The sequence below is a fragment of the Salmo salar genome, chromosome 17 (assembly GCF_965601325.2).
Source record: "Salmo salar chromosome 17, fSalSal1, whole genome shotgun sequence".
In the NCBI taxonomy this organism is placed as follows: Eukaryota; Metazoa; Chordata; class Actinopteri; order Salmoniformes; family Salmonidae; genus Salmo; species Salmo salar.
This window is the reverse complement of record NC_138307.1, coordinates 42,843,619-42,861,969: the sequence shown is the minus strand read 5'-3', so window position 1 is coordinate 42,861,969 and position 18,351 is coordinate 42,843,619. Positions and strand designations below refer to the sequence as shown.

General features: G+C 51.5%; 1 protein-coding gene across 2 annotated transcripts in view; it reads right to left on the bottom strand.

The window, feature by feature from the left end:
* Nucleotides 1-4,210: 4,210 nt before the first annotated feature.
* LOC106575832 (serine/threonine-protein kinase 24) overlaps nt 4,211-18,351 on the bottom strand; it is a 445,978-nt gene continuing 431,837 nt past the window's right edge. For both annotated transcript variants that reach the window (XM_082963783.1, XM_082963784.1), the window contains exons 9-10: nt 9,295-9,431; nt 4,211-5,527 (exon numbers count right to left, since the gene is read on the bottom strand). In XM_082963783.1, coding sequence (XP_082819909.1) covers nt 5,488-5,527; nt 9,295-9,431 — 177 coding nt within the window. In that variant the 3' untranslated portion in view covers nt 4,211-5,487. The remainder of the gene's footprint in view (nt 5,528-9,294; nt 9,432-18,351) is intronic.

The window sequence follows — 18,351 nt, the reverse complement described above, 5'->3', positions numbered from 1 at the left end:
CGGGCCATTATGAGTACCTCGTCATGCCGTATGGGTTGAAAAATGCTCCAGCCGTCTTTCAATCCTTTGTTGACGAGATTCTCAGGGACCTGCACGGGCAGGGCGTGATTGTATATATCGATGACATTCTGATATATTCCGCCACCCGCTCCGCGCATGTGTCCCTGGTGCGCAAGGTGCTTGGTAGACTGCTGGAGCATGACCTATACGTTAAGGCTGAGAAGTGTGAGTTTTCCAAACGAGCCGTCTCCTTTCTGGGTTATCGCATTTCCACCACGGGGGTGGTGATGGAGTGTGACCGCGTTAAGGCTGTGCGTAATTGGCCGACTCCAACCACGGTGAAGGAGGTGCAGCGGTTTTTAGGCTTTGCCAATTACTACCGGAGGTTTATCCGGGGTTTTGGCCAGGTAGCGGCTCCCATTACCTCACTGCTGAAGGGGGGGCCGGTGCGTTTGCGATGGTCGACGGAGGCGGACGGAGCCTTCAAGAAATTGAAGACGCTGTTCACCGACGCACCCGTGTTGGCGCACCCGGACCCGTCTTTAGCGTTCGTAGTGGAGGTGGACGCATCCGAGGCTGGGGTGGGTGCCGTGCTATCACAGCGCTCGGGTGCGCCATTGAAACTCCGCCCCTGCGCTTTCTTTTCGAAGAAGCTCAGTTCGGCGGAGCGTAACTACGATGTGGGGGACAGGGAGTTGCTAGCAGTGGTTAAAGCTTTGAGGGTGTGGCGGCACTGGCTTGAGGGGGCTAAACACCCCTTTCTCATCTGGACTGACCACCGAAACCTGGAGTACATCCGGGCAGCGAGGAGACTGAATCCACGTCAGGCGAGGTGGGCCATGTTCTTCGCCCGGTTTAGGTTTACCATCTCCTATAGACCGGGTTCCCTAAATACTAAGGCCGACGCGCTGTCCCGTCTCTATGACACGGAGGACCAGCCCATCGATCCAACTCCCATCATTCCAGCGTCTAGGCTGGTGGCACCTGTGGTATGGGAGGTGGACGCGGACATCGAGCGGGCATTGGTGTTGGAACCTGCGCCTGCGCAGGTGCCCGTGGGGCGCATGTATGTGCCGCTCGGTGTTCGTGATCGTTTGATTCGGTGGGCGCACACGCTACCTACTGCGGGTCATCCTGGTGAGGCGAGGACAGTGGGGAGTCTAAGGGGGAAGTACTGGTGGCCCACCTTAGCTAAGGACGTGAGGTCCTATGTCTCTTCCTGTTCGGTGTGTGCCCAGAGTAAGGCTCCTAGGCATCTACCAAGAGGGAAGTTACAGCCCCTCCCCGTTCCACAACGACCATGGTCGCACCTGTCCATTGACTTCCTGACAGATCTTCCCCCCTCTCAGGGGAACACGGCGATTCTGGTGGTTGTGGATCGGTTCTCTAAGTCCTGCCGTCTCCTCCCATTGCCCGGTCTCCCTACGGCCCTGCAGACTGCGGAGGCCCTATTTACCCACGTCTTCCGGCACTACGGGGTGCCGGAGGACATTGTCTCTGATCGAGGTTCCCAGTTCACATCCAGGGTCTGGAGAGCGTTTATGGAGCGGCTGGGGGTCTCGGTCAGTTTGACCTCCGGTTATCACCCCGAGAGCAATGGGCAGGCGGAGAGGGTGAACCAGGAGGTGGGCAGGTTCCTGAGGTCGTATTGCCAGGACCGGCCAGGGGAGTGGGCGAGGTATATTCCCTGGGCTGAGTTAGCCCAGAACTCACTTCGCCACTCCTCTACTAACATATCACCCTTTCAGTGTGTGTTAGGTTACCAGCCGGTCCTGGCACCATGGCACCGGAGTCAGACCGAGGCTCCTGCGGTGGAGGACTGGGTGCAGCACTCCGAGGAGACCTGGAGAGCCGTCCAGGACTCACTAAAGGAGGCCAGTGCACGGCAGAAGAGGAGTGCTGACCGCCACCGCAGTGAGGCGCCCGTGTTCGCACCGGGAGACAGGGTCTGGCTCTCGACCCGGAACCTGCCCCTCCGCGTGCCCTGCCGGAAGCTGGGGCCGCAGTGTGTGGGGCCCTTCAAAGTCCTGAGGAGGATAAACGAGGTGTGTTATCGGTTGCAACTCCCTTCCTATTACCGTATTAACCCCTCGTTTCATGTGTCTCTCCTCAGGCCGGTGGTAGCTGGTCCCCTTCACGAAGATGAGGTGCCGGAGGTCCCTCCGCCCCCTCTGGACATCGGGGGGTCCCCGGCGTACAGCGTACGGGCCATTCTGGACTCGCGACGCCGGGCGAGGGGCCTACAGTACCTCGTGGACTGGGAGGGGTACGGCCCGGAGGAGAGGTGCTGGGTGCCGGCGGCGGACGTCCTGGACCCATCTATGTTGAGGGAGTTCCACCACCTCCGTCCGGATCGCCCTGCGCCTCGCCCTCCGGGTCGACCTCGAGGCCGGTGTCGGCGCGCTGCGGGAGCCGCGCGTCAGGAGGGGGGTACTGTCACGATTCCCACCGACGGTGGCGCCCCCTCCTGCTCGGGTGGCGCTCGGCGGTCGTCGTCACCGGCCTATTAGCTGCCACCGATTCCCTTTTGCTTTTCCCTTTTTTTATTTTGTGACACCTGTGGTCAATTAGCCATTTGAGGGGCTATTTAGTTTAGCTGGCCTGCTCCTGTTCGTGCGGGATTAATGATTGTTTCTTGTGAGACGGCTTGTGTTCGTGTCGACGTTGTTGGACGCCGTATGTATTTTCTCCCCTGTGTGTGGGAACATTTGGTTTTTTGTGAGTGTATATTAAAAACACCACTACCCTGTGTTCGCTGCTTCCTGCGCCTCATTCCTCCTCCACAATTACCAAGCCGTAACAAATGTAAAGCAGGTGGTTAGAGCGTTGGACTAGTTAACCGTAAGGTTGCAAGATTGAATCCCCGAGCTGACAAGGTCTTTCTGCCCCTGAACAAGGCAGTTAACCCACCGTTCCTAGGCCGTCATTGTAAATAAGAATGTGTTCTTAACTGACTTGCCAAGTTAAATAAAGGTGTAAAAAATAAATAAATATATATATAATTTTTTTTAAACGGCAAATCAGTGGCCAAAAATACTGATTTCCGATTGTTATGAAAACTTGAAATCGGCCCTAATTAATCGGCCATTCCGATTAATCGGTCGACCTCTAGTCTATATATACACTGAGCTGAGTGAACTCACTACCCATTGACAGAACAGTGTCTATATATACACTGAGCTGAGTGAACTCACTACCCGTCAACAGAATAGTGTCTATATATACACTGAGCTGAGTGAACTCACTACCCGTCAACAGAACAGTGTCTATATATACACTGAGCTGGGTGAACTCACTACCCGTCAACAGAACAGTGTCTATATATACACTGAGCTGGGTGAACTCACTACCCGTCAACAGAACAGTGTCTATATATACACTGAGCTGGGTGAACTCACTACCCGTCAACAGAACAGTGTCTATATATACACTGAGCTGGGTGAACTCACTACCCGTCAACAGAACAGTGTCTATATATACACTGAGCTGGGTGAACTCACTATCCGTCAACAGAACAGTGTCTATATATACACTGAGCTGGGTGAACTCACTACCCGTCAACAGAACAGTGTCTATATATAAACTGAGCTGGGTGAACTCACTACCCGTCAACAGAACAGTGTCTATATATACACTGAGCTGGGTGAACTCACTACCCGTCAACAGAACAGTGTCTATATATACACTGAGCTGGGTGAACTCACTACCCGTCAACAGAACAGTGTCTATATATACACTGAGCTGGGTGAACTCACTACCCGTCAACAGAACAGTGTCTATATATACACTGAGCTGGGTGAACTCACTACCCATCAACAGAACAGTGTCTATATATACACTGAGCTGGGCGAACTCACTACCCATCAACAGAACAGTGTCTATATATACACTGAGCTGGGCGAACTCACTACCCATCAACAGAACAGTGTCTATATATACACTGAGCTGGGTGAACTCACTACCCGTCAACAGAACAGTGTCTATATATACACTGAGCTGGGTGAACTCACTACCCATCAACAGAACAGTGTCTATATATACACTGAGCTGTCCCTCTGTAGTGAACTTCCTGCCCGTGGTTGGTTACCACGGTTACGACCTAGGCCAACAGGGTCAAACTCACAAAGTGCTGTTTGAGTTTCACCGCTCAGTAAAACCCGCTGAACAAACGTTCACGACGCAGCTAAAAAAAAAAAAAACAGTCGAGGCATTTTGTTCATTAGAGTGACTTCAATCTTAAATATTTACCTTCAACATTATCTACAAAAGCACATCATGACCGTTTGTACACAGTGACTGATGTCTGCAACATCAGAGACAGCTGAACATATATACAGGTTGCTTTGTATACAAATAAATCCCACAGAGCACAGCGCCCCCAGTGGGTCGGAGGAGCCATCCATCTAAAGCACTTCACCTGAGGTTCATAAAGAGAGGAGCAGACAGCCCACAGAGGGTTCTCCTCTGGTACCAGTCAGACTGGGTCCATACTGATGGGTCCTCCTCTGGTTCCAGTCAGACTGGGTCCATACTGATGGGTCCTCTGGTTCCAGTCAGACTGGGTCCATACTGATGGGTCCTCCTCTGGTACCAGACAGACTGGGTCCATACTGATGGGACCTCTGGTTCCAGTCAGACTGGGTCCATACTGATGGGTCCATACTGATGGGTTCTCCTCTGGTTCCAGTCAGACTGGGTCCATACTGATGGGTCCTCCTCTGGTTCCAGTCAGACTGGGTCCATACTGATGGGTTCTCCTCTGGTTCCAGTCAGACTGGGTCCATACAGATGGGTCCTCCTCTGGTTCCAGTCAGACTGGGTCCATACTGATGGGTTCTCCTCTGGTTCCAGTCAGACTGGGTCCATACAGATGGGTCCTCCTCTGGTTCCAGTCAGACTGGGTCCATACTGATGGGTCCTCTGGTTCCAGTCAGACTGGGTCCATACTGATGGGTCCTCTGGTTCCAGTCAGACTGGGTCCATACTGATGGGTCCTCTGGTTCCAGTCAGACTGGGTCCATACTGATGGGTTCTCCTCTGGTTCCAGTCAGACTGAGTCCATACTGATGGGTCCTCTGGTTCCAGTCAGACTAGGTCCATACTGATGGGTCCTCTGGTTCCAGTCAGACTGGGTCCATACTGATGGGTCCTCTGGTTCCAGTCAGACTGGGTCCATACTGATGGGTCCTCCTCTGGTTCCAGTCAGACTGGGTCCATACTGATGGGTCCATACTGATGGGTCCATACTGATGGGTCCATACTGATGGGTTCTCCTCCTTGCTCTTGGGTTAATTCTCCAGCAGTGTTAACTCCACAGGTTTATCAAGCTACTCAAAGAGGCCTTGGAGTTGATCACCAAGCGTCTGGTGTGTTCAGTGTTCTCCGGCGGGAATATGTGGTGTTGTCCAGGCTGACCTCTAGCCTCTGACTGGACCACAGACAGGGGGCGGGGCCTGGGAGAGGCGGGCTGGGGCAGAGAGCCAATCACTAGGGAGAAGAGCACGAAGACTTCCTGCCTGAAGAAAATCTAAGAGAGAGAGGAGAGAGAAGATGGAGAGAAATTAGGATAAACTAAGGTACAGTCAGTAATCAGGTAGTGGGATTAGATGGAGGGAGGTTAGGATAAACTAAGGTACAGTCAGTAATCAGGTAGTGGGATTCGATGGAGGGAGATTAGGATAAACTAAGGTACAGTCAGTAATCAGGTAGTGGGATTAGATGGAGGGAGGTTAGGATAAACTAAGGTACAGTCAGTAATCAGGTAGTGGGATTAGATGGAGGGAGGTTAGGATAAACTAAGGTACAGTCAGTAATCAGGTAGTGGGATTAGATGGAGGGAGATTAGGATAAACTAAATTACAGTCAGTAATCAGGTAGTGGGATTAGATGGAGAGAGGTTAGGATAAACTAAATTACAGTCAGTAATCAGGTAGTGGGATTAGATGGAGGGAGGTTAGGATAAACTAAGGTACAGTCAGTAATCAGGTAGTGGGATTAGATGGAGGGAGGTTAGGATAAACTAAGGTACAGTCAGTAATCAGGTAGTGGGATTAGATGGAGGGAGATTAGGATAAACTAAGGTACAGTCAGTAATCAGGTAGTGGGATTAGATGGAGGGAGATTAGGATAAACTAAGGTACAGTCAGTAATCAGGTAATGGGATTAGATGGAGGGAGATTATGATAAACTAAATTATAGTCAGTAATCAGAACAGACAAATTCATACGCATTGGCTATTAACGTAACCAGCTGGGTATGGATAGTGGTAGGGTACTAGGGTTATAGGGGTTAGTGGTAGGGTACTAGGGTTATAGGGGCTAGTGGTAGGGTACTAGGGTTATAGGGGTTAGAGGTAGGGTTATAGGGCCTAGTGGTAGGGTACTAGGGTTATAGGGGTTAGTGGTAGGGTACTAGGGTTATAGGGGTTAGTGGTAGGGTACTAGGGTTATAGGGGCTAGTGGTAGGGTACTAGGGTTATAGGGGCTAGTGGTAGGGTACTAGGGTTATAGGGGTTAGTGGTAGGGTACTAGGGTTATAGGGGCTAGTGGTAGGGTACTAGGGTTATAGGAGTTAGTGGTAGGGTACTAGGGTTATAGGGGTTAGTGGTAGGGTACTAGGGTTATAGGGGCTAGTGGTAGGGTATCTGGGTTATAGGGGTTAGAGGTAGGGTACTAGGCGCTAGTGGTAGGGTACTAGGGTTATAGGGGTTAGTGGTAGGGTACTAGAGTTATAGGGGCTAGTGGTAGGGTACTAGGGTTATAGGGGTTAGTGGTAGGGTACTAGGGTTATAGGGGTAAGTGGTAGGGTACTAGGGTTATAGGGGCTAGTGGTAGGGTACTAGGGTTATAGGGGTTAGTGGTAGGGTACTAGGGTTATAGGGTTTAGTGGTAGGGTACTAGGGTTATAGGGGTTAGTGGTAGGGTACTAGGGGTTAGTGGTAGGGTACTAGGGTTATAGGGGTTAGTGGTAGGGTACTAAGGTTATAGGGGCTAGTGGTAGGGTACTAGGGTTATAGGGGTTAGTGGTAGGGTACTAGGGTTATAGGGGTTAGTGGTAGGGTGCTAGGGGTTAGTGGTAGGGTACTAGGGTTATAGGGGTTAGTGGTAGGGTACTAGGGTTATAGGGGTTAGTGGTAGGTTACTAGGGTTATAGAGGTTAGTTGTAGGGTACTAGGGTTATAGGGGTTAGTTGTAGGGTACTAGGGTTATAGGAGTTAGTGGTAGGGTACTAGGGTTATAGGGGTTAGTGGTAGGGTACTAGGGTTATAGGGGCTAGTGGTAGGGTACTAGGGTTATAGGGGTTAGTGGTAGGGTACTAGGGTTATAGGGGTTAGTTGTAGGGTACTAGGGTTATAGGGGTTAGTTGTAGGGTACTAGGGTTATAGGGGTTAGTGGTAGGGTATCTGGGTTATAGGGGTTAGAGGTAGGGTACTAGGGGCTAGTGGTAGGGTACTAGGGTTATAGGGGTTAGTGGTAGGGTAATAGAGTTATAGGGGCTAGTGGTAGGGTACTTGGGTTATAGGGGTTATTGGTAGGGTACTAGGGTTATAGGGGTAAGTGGTAGGGTACTAGGGTTATAGGGGTTAGTGGTAGGGTACTAGGGGTTAGTGGAAGGGTACTAGGGTTATAGGGGTTAGTGGTAGGGTACTAAGGTTATAGGGGTTAGTGGTAGGGTACTAGGGTTATAGGGGTTAGTGGTAGGGTACTAGGGGTTAGTGGTAGGGTACTAGGGTTATAGGGGTTAGTGGTAGGGTACTAGGGTTATAGGGGCTAGTGGTAGGGTACTAGGGTTATAGGGGTTAGTGGTAGGGTACTAGGGTTATAGGGTTTAGTGGTAGGGTACTAGGGTTATAGGGGTTAGTGGTAGGGTACTAGGGGTTAGTGGTAGGGTACTAGGGTTATAGGGGTTAGTGGTAGGGTACTAGGGTTATAGGGGTTAGTGGTAGGGTACTAGGGTTATAGGGGTTAGTGGTAGGGTACTAGGGGTTAGTGGTAGGGTACTAGGGTTATAGGGGTTAGTGGTAGGGTACTAGGGTTATAGGGGCTAGTGGTAGGGTACTAGGGTTATAGGGGTTAGTGGTAGGGTACTAGGGTTATAGGGGTTAGTGGTAGGGTAATAGGGGTTAGTGGTAGGGTACTAGGGTTATAGGGGTTAGTGGTATGGTACTAGGGTTATAGGGGTTAGTTGTAGGGTACTAGGGTTGTAGGGGCTAGTGGTAGGGTACTAGGGTTATAGGGGCTAGTGGTAGGGTACTAGGGTTATAGGGGTTAGTGGTAGGGTACTAGGGTTATAAGGGTTAGTGGTAGGGTACTAGGGGTTAGTGGTAGGGTACTAGGGTTATAGGGGTTAGTGGTAGGGTACTAGGGGTTAGTGGTAGGGTACTAGTGTTATAGGGGTTAGAGGTAGGGTACTAGGGTTATATGGGCTAGTGGTAGGGTACTAGGGTTATAGGGGCTAGTGGTAGGGTACTAGGGTTATAGGGGCTAGTGGTAGGGTACTAGGGTTATAGGGGCTAGTGGTAGGGTACTAGGGTTAGTGGTAGGGTACTAGGGTTATAGGGGTTAGTGGTAGGGTACTGGGGGTTAGTGGTAGGGTACTTGGGTTATAGGGGCTAGTGGTAGGGTACTCGGTTTTAGGGGTTAGTGGTAGGGTACTAGGGGTTAGTGGGTACTAGGGGTTAGTGGTAGGGTACTAGGGTTATAGGGGTTAGTGGTAGGGTACTAGGGGTATAGGGGTTAGTGGTAGGGTACTCGGGGCTAGTGGTAAGGTACTAGGGTTATAGGGGCTAGTGGTAGGGTACTAGAGTTATAGGGGCTAGTGGTAGGGTACTAGGGTTATAGGGGTTAGTGGTAGGGTACTAGGGTTATAGGGGTTAGTGGTAGGGTACTAGGGTTATAGGGGTTAGTTGTAGGGTACTAGGGTTATAGGGGTTAGTGGTAGGGTACTAGGGTACTAGGGGTTAGTGGTAGGGTACTAGGGTATAGGAGTTAGTGGTAGGGTACTAGGGGTTAGTGGTAGGGTACTAGGGTTAGTGGTAGGGTACTAGGGGTTAGTGGTAGGGTACTAGGGTACTAGGGGTTAGTGGTAGGGTACCCGGGGTTAGTGGTAGGGTACTAGGGTATAGGGGTTAGTGGTAGGGTACTAGGGTATAGGGGTTAGTGGTAGGGTACTAGGGTATAGGGGTTAGTGGTAGGGTACTAGGGTTATAGGGGTTAGTGGTAGGGTACTAGGGGTTAGTGGTAGGGTATAGGGGTTAGTGGTAGGGTAGTAGGGTATAGGAGTTAGCAGTCACACCTCTGCAGTCTGTTAACCAGCTGTGTGACCAGGGAGTCAGAGATCCCAGGGTAGGCCTCCTCTGCTAGGAGAATCGCTTCTCTCAATTCATCCAGAGCCATCGGGTTCCCATTCACTGCCTCCTGACGCTGCTTCAACTGGAGGACAGAGAGACGGGAACGAAACAGGGTTAGGAGGGAGGACAGAGAGACGGGTAGGAGGGAGGACAGAGAGACGGGTAGGAGGGAGGACAGAGACGGGTAGGAGGGAGGACAGAGAGACAGGAACGAAACAGGGTTAGGAGGGAGGACAGAGAGACGGGTAGGAGGGAGGACAGAGAGACGGGAACTGGCAGACAGCAGACAGACAGTATGCTGTAGCAGGGAAGTGTGGTCACAGGCAGCAGACAGGCAGTATGCTGTAGCAGGGTAGTGTGGTGACATGCAGCAGACAGACAGTATGCTGTAGCAGGGTAGTGTGGTGACTGGCAGCAGACAGACAGTATGTTGTAGCAGGGTAGTGTGGTGACTGACAGCAGACAGACAGTATGTTGTAGCAGGGTAGTGTGGTGACTGGCAGACAGACAGTAAGTTGTAGCAGGGTAGTGTGGTGACTGGCAGACAGCAGACAGACAGTATGCTGTAGCAGGGTAGTGTGGTGACTGGCAGACAGCAGACAGACAGTATGTTGTAGCAGGGTAGTGTGGTGACAGACAGCAGACAGACAGTATGCTGTAGCAGGGTAGTGTGGTGACAGACAGCAGACAGACAGTATGTTGTAGCAGGGTAGTGTGGTGACTGGCAGCAGACAGACAGTATGCTGTAGCAGGGTAGTGTAGTGACTGGCAGCAGACAGACAGTATGCTGTAGCAGGGTAGTGTGGTGACTGACAGCAGACAGACAGTAAGTTGCTGCAGGGTAGTGTGGTGACAGACAGCAGACAGACAGTATGTTGTAGAAGGGTAGTGAGGCAAATGACAGCAGACAGACAGTATGCTGTAGCAGGGTAGTGTGGTGACTGACAGACAGCAGACAGACAGTTTGTTGTAGCAGGGTAGTGTGGTGACTGGCAGACAGCAGACAAACAGTATGCTGTAGCAGGGTAGTGTGGTCACTGGCAGACAGCAGACAGACAGTATGTTGTAGCAGGGTAGTGTGGTGACTGGCAGCAGACAGACAGTAAGCTGTAGCAGGGTAGTGTGGTGACTGACAGACAGACAGCAGACAGACAGTATGCTGTAGCAGGGTAGTGTGGTGAGACAGGAGACAGACAGTATGCTGTTGCAGGGTAGTGTGGTGACAGACAGCAGACAGACAGTATGCTGTAGCAGGGTAGTGTAGTGACTGGCAGCAGACAGACAGTATGCTGTAGCAGGGTAGTGTGGTGACTGGCAGCAGACAGACAGTATGCTGTAGCAGGGTAGTGTGGTGACTGACAGCAGACAGACAGTATGTTGTAGAAGGGTAGTGTGGTGATAGACAGCAGACAGACAGTATGTTGTAGCAGGGTGGTGTGGTGAATGACAGCAGACAGACAGTATGCTGTAGCAGGGTAGTGTGGTGACTGACAGACAGCAGACAGACAGTATGTTGTAGCAGGGTAGTGTGGTGACTGGCAGACAGACAGTATGTTGTAGCAGGGTAGTGTGTTGACTGGCAGACAGCAGACAGACAGTATGCTGTAGCAGGGTAGTGTGGTGACAGACAGCAGACAGACAGTATGTTGTAGCAGGGTAGTGTGGTGACTGGCAGCAGACAGACAGTATGCTGTAGCAGGGTAGTGTAGTGACTGGCAGCAGACAGACAGTATGCTGTAGCAGGGTAGTGTGGTGACTGACAGCAGACAGACAGTATGTTGCAGCAGGGTAGTGTGGTGACAGACAGCAGACAGACAGTATGTTGTAGCAGGGTAGTGTGGCGACTGACAGCAGACAGACAGTATGCTGTAGCAGGGTAGTGTGGTGACTGACAGACGGCAGACAGACAGTATGTTGTAGCAGGGTAGTGTGGTGACTGGCAGACAGCAGACAGACAGTATGCTGTAGTAGGGTAGTGTTGTGACTGACAGACAGCAGACAGACAGTATGTTGTAGCAGGGTAGTCCGTTGACTGGCAGACAGCAGACAGACAGTATGCTGTAGCAGGGTAGTGTGGTGACAGACAGCAGACAGACAGTATGTTGTAGCAGGGTAGTGTGGTGACTGGCAGCAGACAGACAGTATGCTGTAGCAGGGTAGTGTAGTGACTGGCAGCAGACAGACAGTATGCTGTAGCAGGGTAGTGTGGTGACTGACAGCAGACAGACAGTATGTTGCAGCAGGGTAGTGTGGTGACAGACAGACAGCAGACAGACAGTATGTTGTAGCAGGGTAGTGTGGCGACTGACAGCAGACAGACAGTATGCTGTAGCAGGGTAGTGTGGTGACTGACAGACAGCAGACAGACAGTATGTTGTAGCAGGGTAGTGTTGTGACTGGCAGACAGCAGACAAACAGTATGCTGTAGCAGGGTAGTGTGGTCACTGGCAGACAGCAGACAGACAGTATGCTGTAGTAGGGTAGTGTGGTGACTGGCAGACAGCAGACAGACAGTATGTTGTAGCAGGGTAGTGTGGTGACTGGCAGCAGACAGATAGTATGCTGTAGCAGGGTAGTGTTGTGACAGACAGCAGACAGACAGTATGCTGTAGCAGGGTAGTGTGGTGACAGACAGCAGACAGACAGTATGCTGTAGCAGGGTAGTGTGGTGACAGACAGCAGACAGACAGTATGCTGTAGCAGGGTAGTGTGGTGACAGACAGCAGACAGACAGTATGTTGTAGCAGGGTAGTGTGGTGACTGGCAGCAGACAGACAGTATGCTGTACCAGGGTAGTGTAGTGACTGGCAGCAGACAGACAGTGTGCTGTAGCAGGGTAGTGTGGTGACTGACAGCAGACAGACAGTATGTTGCAAAAGGGTAGTGTGGTGACAGACAGCAGACAGACAGTATGTTGTAGCAGGGTAGTGTGGCGACTGACAGCAGACAGACAGTATGCTGTAGTAGGGTAGTGTGGTGACTGGCAGACAGCAGACAGACAGTATGTTGTAGCAGGGTAGTGTGGTGACTGGCAGCAGACAGACAGTAAGCTGTAGCAGGGTAGTGTGGTGACTGACAGACAGCAGACAGACAGACAGTATGCTGTAGCAGGGTAGTTTGTTGAGACAGGAGACAGACAGTATGCTGTTGCAGGGTAGTGTGGTGACAGACAACAGACAGACAGTATGCTGTAGCAGGGTAGTGTGGTGACTGGCAGCAGACAGACAGTATGCTGTATAAGGGTAGTGTGGTGACTGGCAGCAGACAGACAGTATGTTGTAGCAGGGTAGTGTGGTGACAGACAGCAGACAGACAGTATGCTGTAGCAGGGTGGTATGGTGACTGACAGCAGACAGACAGTATGCTGTAGCAGGGTAGTGTGGTGACTGACAGACAGCAGACAGACAGTATGTTGTAGCAGGGTAGTGTGGTGACTGGCAGACAGACAGTATGTTGTAGCAGGGTAGTGTGTTGACTGGCAGACAGCAGACAGACAGTATGCTGTAGTAGGGTAGTGTGGTGACAGACAGCAGACAGACAGTATGTTGTAGCAGGGTAGTGTGGTGACTGGCAGCAGACAGACAGTATGCTGTAGCAGGGTAGTGTAGTGACTGGCAGCAGACAGACAGTGTGCTGTAGCAGGGTAGTGTGGTGACTGACAGCAGACAGACAGTATGTTGCAGCAGGGTAGTGTGGTGACAGACAGCAGACAGACAGTATGTTGTAGCAGGGTAGTGTGGTGACTGGCAGACAGCAGACAGACAGTATGCTGTAGCAAGGTAGTGTGGTGACTGGCAGACAGCAGACATACAGTATGTTGTAGCAGGGTAGTGTGGTGACTGGCAGACAGACAGTATGTTGTAGCAGGGTAGTGTGGTGACTGGCAGACAGCAGACAGACAGTATGCTGTAGCAGTGTAGTGTGGTGACTGGCAGACAGCAGACAGACAGTATGCTGTAGCAGGGTAGTGTGGTGACAGACAGAAGACAGACAGTATGCTGTTGCAGGTTAGTGTGGTGACAGACAGCAGACAGACAGTATGTTGTAGCAGGGTAGTGTGGTGACTGGCAGCAGACAGACAGTATGCTGTAGCAGGGTAGTGTAGTGACTGGCAGCAGACAGACAGTATGCTGTAGCAGGGTAGTGTGGTGACTGACAGCAGACAGACAGTATGTTGCAGCAGGGTAGTGTGGTGACAGACAGCAGACAGACAGTATGTTGTAGCAGGGTAGTGTGGCGACTGACAGACAGCAGACAAACAGTATGCTGTAGCAGGGTAGTGTAGTCACTGGCAGACAGCAGACAGACAGTATGCTGTAGCAGGGTAGTGTGGTGACTGGCAGACAGCAGACAGACAGTATGTTGTAGCAGGGTAGTGTGGTGACTGGCAGCAGACAGACAGTAAGCTGCAGCAGGGTAGTGTGGTGACTGACAGACAGCAGACAGACAGTATGCTGTAGCAGGGTAGTGTGGTGAGACAGGAGACAGACAGTATGCTGTAGCAGGGTAGTGTGGTGACTGACAGCAGACAGACAGTATGTTGCAGCAGGGTAGTGTGGTGACAGACAGCAGACAGACAGTATGTTGTAGCAGGGTAGTGTGGCGACTGACAGCACACAGACAGTATGCTGTAGCAGGGTAGTGTGGTGACTGACAGACAGCAGACAGACAGTATGTTGTAGCAGGGTAGTGTGGTGACTGGCAGACAGCAGACAAACAGTATGCTGTAGCAGGGTAGTGTGGTCACTGGCAGACAGCAGACAGACAGTATGCTGTAGTAGGATAGTGTGGTGACTGGCAGACAGCAGACAGACAGTATGTTGTAGCAGGGTAGTGTGGTGACTGGCAGCAGACAGACAGTAAGCTGTAGCAGGGTAGTGTGGTGACTGACAGACAGCAGACAGACAGTATGCTGTAGCAGGGTAGTGTGGAGAGACAGGAGACAGACAGTATGCTGTTGCAGGGTAGTGTGGTGACAGACAGCAGACAGACAGTATGCTGTAGCAGGGTAGTGTGGTGACTGGCAGCAGACAGACAGTATGTTGTAGTAGGGTAGTGTGGTGACTGGCAGCAGACAGACAGTATGTTGTAGCAGGGTAGTGTGTTGACAGACAGCAGACAGACAGTATGTTGTAGCAGGGTTGTGTGGTGACTGACAGCAGACAGACAGTATGCTGTAGCAGGGTAGTGTGGTGACTGACAGACAGCAGACAGACAGTATGCTGTAGCAAGGTAGTGTGGTGACTGGCAGACAGCAGACAGACAGTATGCTGTAGCAGTGTAGTGTGGTGACTGGCAGACAGCAGACAGACAGTATGCTGTAGCAGGGTAGTGTGGTGACAGACAGAAGACAGACAGTATGCTGTTGCAGGTTAGTGTGGTCACAGACAGCAGACAGACAGTATGTTGTAGCAGGGTAGTGTGGTGACTGGCAGCAGACAGACAGTATGCTGTAGCAGGGTAGTGTAGTGACTGGCAGCAGACAGACAGTATGCTGTAGCAGGGTAGTGTGGTGACTGACAGCAGACAGACAGTATGTTGCAGCAGGGTAGTGTGGTGACAGACAGCAGACAGACAGTATGTTGTAGCAGGGTAGTGTGGCGACTGACAGCACACAGAACGTATGCTGTAGCAGGGTAGTGTGGTGACTGACAGACAGCAGACAGACAGAATGTTGTAGCAGGGTAGTGTGGTGACTGGCAGACAGCAGACAGACAGTATGCTGTAGTAGGATAGTGTGGTGACTGGCAGACAGCAGACAGACAGTATGTTGTAGCAGGGTAGTGTGGTGACTGGCAGCAGACAGACAGTAAGCTGTAGCAGGGTAGTGTGGTGACTGACAGACAGCAGACAGACAGTATGCTGTAGCAGGGTAGTGTGGAGAGACAGGAGACAGACAGTATGCTGTTGCAGGGTAGTGTGGTGACAGACAGCAGACAGACAGTATGCTGTAGCAGGGTAGTGTGGTGACTGGCAGCAGACAGACAGTATGTTGTAGTAGGGTAGTGTGGTGACTGGCAGCAGACAGACAGTATGTTGTAGCAGGGTAGTGTGTTGACAGACAGCAGACAGACAGTATGTTGTAGCAGGGTTGTGTGGTGACTGACAGCAGACAGACAGTATGCTGTAGCAGGGTAGTGTGGTGACTGACAGACAGCAGACAGACAGTATGCTGTAGCAAGGTAGTGTGGTGACTGGCAGACAGCAGACAGACAGTATGCTGTAGCAGTGTAGTGTGGTGACTGGCAGACAGCAGACAGACAGTATGCTGTAGCAGGGTAGTGTGGTGACAGACAGAAGACAGACAGTATGCTGTTGCAGGTTAGTGTGGTGACAGACAGCAGACAGACAGTATGTTGTAGCAGGGTAGTGTGGTGACTGGCAGCAGACAGACAGTATGCTGTAGCAGGGTAGTGTAGTGACTGGCAGCAGACAGACAGTATGCTGTAGCAGGGTAGTGTGGTGACTGACAGCAGACAGACAGTATGTTGCAGCAGGGTAGTGTGGTGACAGACAGCAGACAGACAGTATGTTGTAGCAGGGTAGTGTGGCGACTGACAGCACACAGAACGTATGCTGTAGCAGGGTAGTGTGGTGACTGACAGACAGCAGACAGACAGAATGTTGTAGCAGGGTAGTGTGGTGACTGGCAGACAGCAGACAAACAGTATGCTGTAGCAGGGTAGTGTGGTGACTGGCAGACAGCAGACAGACAGTATGTTGTAGCAGGGTAGTGTGGTGACTGGCAGCAGACAGACTGTAAGCTGCAGCAGGGTAGTGTGGTGACTGACAGACAGCAGACAGACAGTATGCTGTAGCAGGGTAGTGTGGCGACTGACAGCACACAGACAGTATGCTGTAGCAGGGTAGTGTGGTGACTGACAGACAGCAGACAGACAGTATGTTGTAGCAGGGTAGTGTGGTGACTGGCAGACAGCAGACAAACAGTATGCTGTAGCAGGGTAGTGTGGTCACTGGCAGACAGCAGACAGACAGTATGCTGTAGCAGGGTAGTGTGGTGACTGGCAGACAGCAGACAGACAGTATGTTGTAGCAGGGTAGTGTGGTGACTGGCAGCAGACAGACAGTAAGCTGTAGCAGGGTAGTGTGGTGACTGACAGACAGCAGACAGACAGTATGCTGTAGCAGGGTAGTGTGGTGAGACAGGAGACAGACAGTATGCTGTTGCAGGGTAGTGTGGTGACAGACAGCAGACAGACAGTATTCTGTAGTAGGGTAGTGTAGTGACTGGCAGCAGACAGACAGTATGCTGTAGCAGGGTAGTGTGGTGACTGGCACAGACAGACAGTATGCTGTAGCAGGGTAGTGTGGTGACTGGCAGACAGCAGACAGACAGTATGTTGTAGCAGGGTAGTGTGGTGACTGGCAGCAGACAGACAGTAAGCTGCAGCAGGGTAGTGTGGTCACTGGCAGACAGCAGACAGACAGTATGCTGTAGCAGGGTAGTGTGGTGACTGGCAGACAGCAGACAGACAGTATGTTGTAGCAGGGTAGTGTGGTGACTGGCAGCAGACAGACAGTAAGCTGTAGCAGGGTAGTGTGGTGACTGACAGACAGCAGACAGACAGTATGCTGTAGCAGGGTAGTGTGGTGAGACAGGAGACAGACAGTATGCTGTTGCAGGGTAGTGTGGTGACAGACAGCAGACAGACAGTATTCTGTAGCAGGGTAGTGTTGTGACTGGCAGCAGACAGACAGTATGCTGTAGCAGGGTAGTGTGGTGACTGGCACAGACAGACAGTATGCTGTAGCAGGGTAGTGTGGTGACTGGCAGCAGACAGACAGTATGTTGTAGTAGGGTAGTGTGGTGACTGGCAGCAGACAGACAGTATGTTGTAGCAGGGTAGTGTGTTGACAGACAGCAGACAGACAGTATGTTGTAGCAGGGTTGTGTGGTGACTGACAGCAGACAGACAGTATGCTGTAGCAGGGTAGTGTGGTGACTGACAGACAGCAGACAGACAGTATGCTGTAGCAAGGTAGTGTGGTGACTGGCAGACAGCAGACAGACAGTATGCTGTAGCAGTGTAGTGTGGTGACTGGCAGACAGCAGACAGACAGTATGCTGTAGCAGGGTAGTGTGGTGACAGACAGAAGACAGACAGTATGCTGTTGCAGGTTAGTGTGGTGACAGACAGCAGACAGACAGTATGTTGTAGCAGGGTAGTGTGGTGACTGGCAGCAGACAGACAGTATGCTGTAGCAGGGTAGTGTAGTGACTGGCAGCAGACAGACAGTATGCTGTAGCAGGGTAGTGTGGTGACTGACAGCAGACAGACAGTATGTTGCAGCAGGGTAGTGTGGTGACAGACAGCAGACAGACAGTATGTTGTAGCAGGGTAGTGTGGCGACTGACAGCACACAGAACGTATGCTGTAGCAGGGTAGTGTGGTGACTGACAGACAGCAGACAGACAGAATGTTGTAGCAGGGTAGTGTGGTGACTGGCAGACAGCAGACAGACAGTATGCTGTAGTAGGATAGTGTGGTGACTGGCAGACAGCAGACAGACAGTATGTTGTAGCAGGGTAGTGTGGTGACTGGCAGCAGACAGACAGTAAGCTGTAGCAGGGTAGTGTGGTGACTGACAGACAGCAGACAGACAGTATGCTGTAGCAGGGTAGTGTGGAGAGACAGGAGACAGACAGTATGCTGTTGCAGGGTAGTGTGGTGACAGACAGCAGACAGACAGTATGCTGTAGCAGGGTAGTGTGGTGACTGGCAGCAGACAGACAGTATGTTGTAGTAGGGTAGTGTGGTGACTGGCAGCAGACAGACAGTATGTTGTAGCAGGGTAGTGTGTTGACAGACAGCAGACAGACAGTATGTTGTAGCAGGGTTGTGTGGTGACTGACAGCAGACAGACAGTATGCTGTAGCAGGGTAGTGTGGTGACTGACAGACAGCAGACAGACAGTATGCTGTAGCAAGGTAGTGTGGTGACTGGCAGACAGCAGACAGACAGTATGCTGTAGCAGTGTAG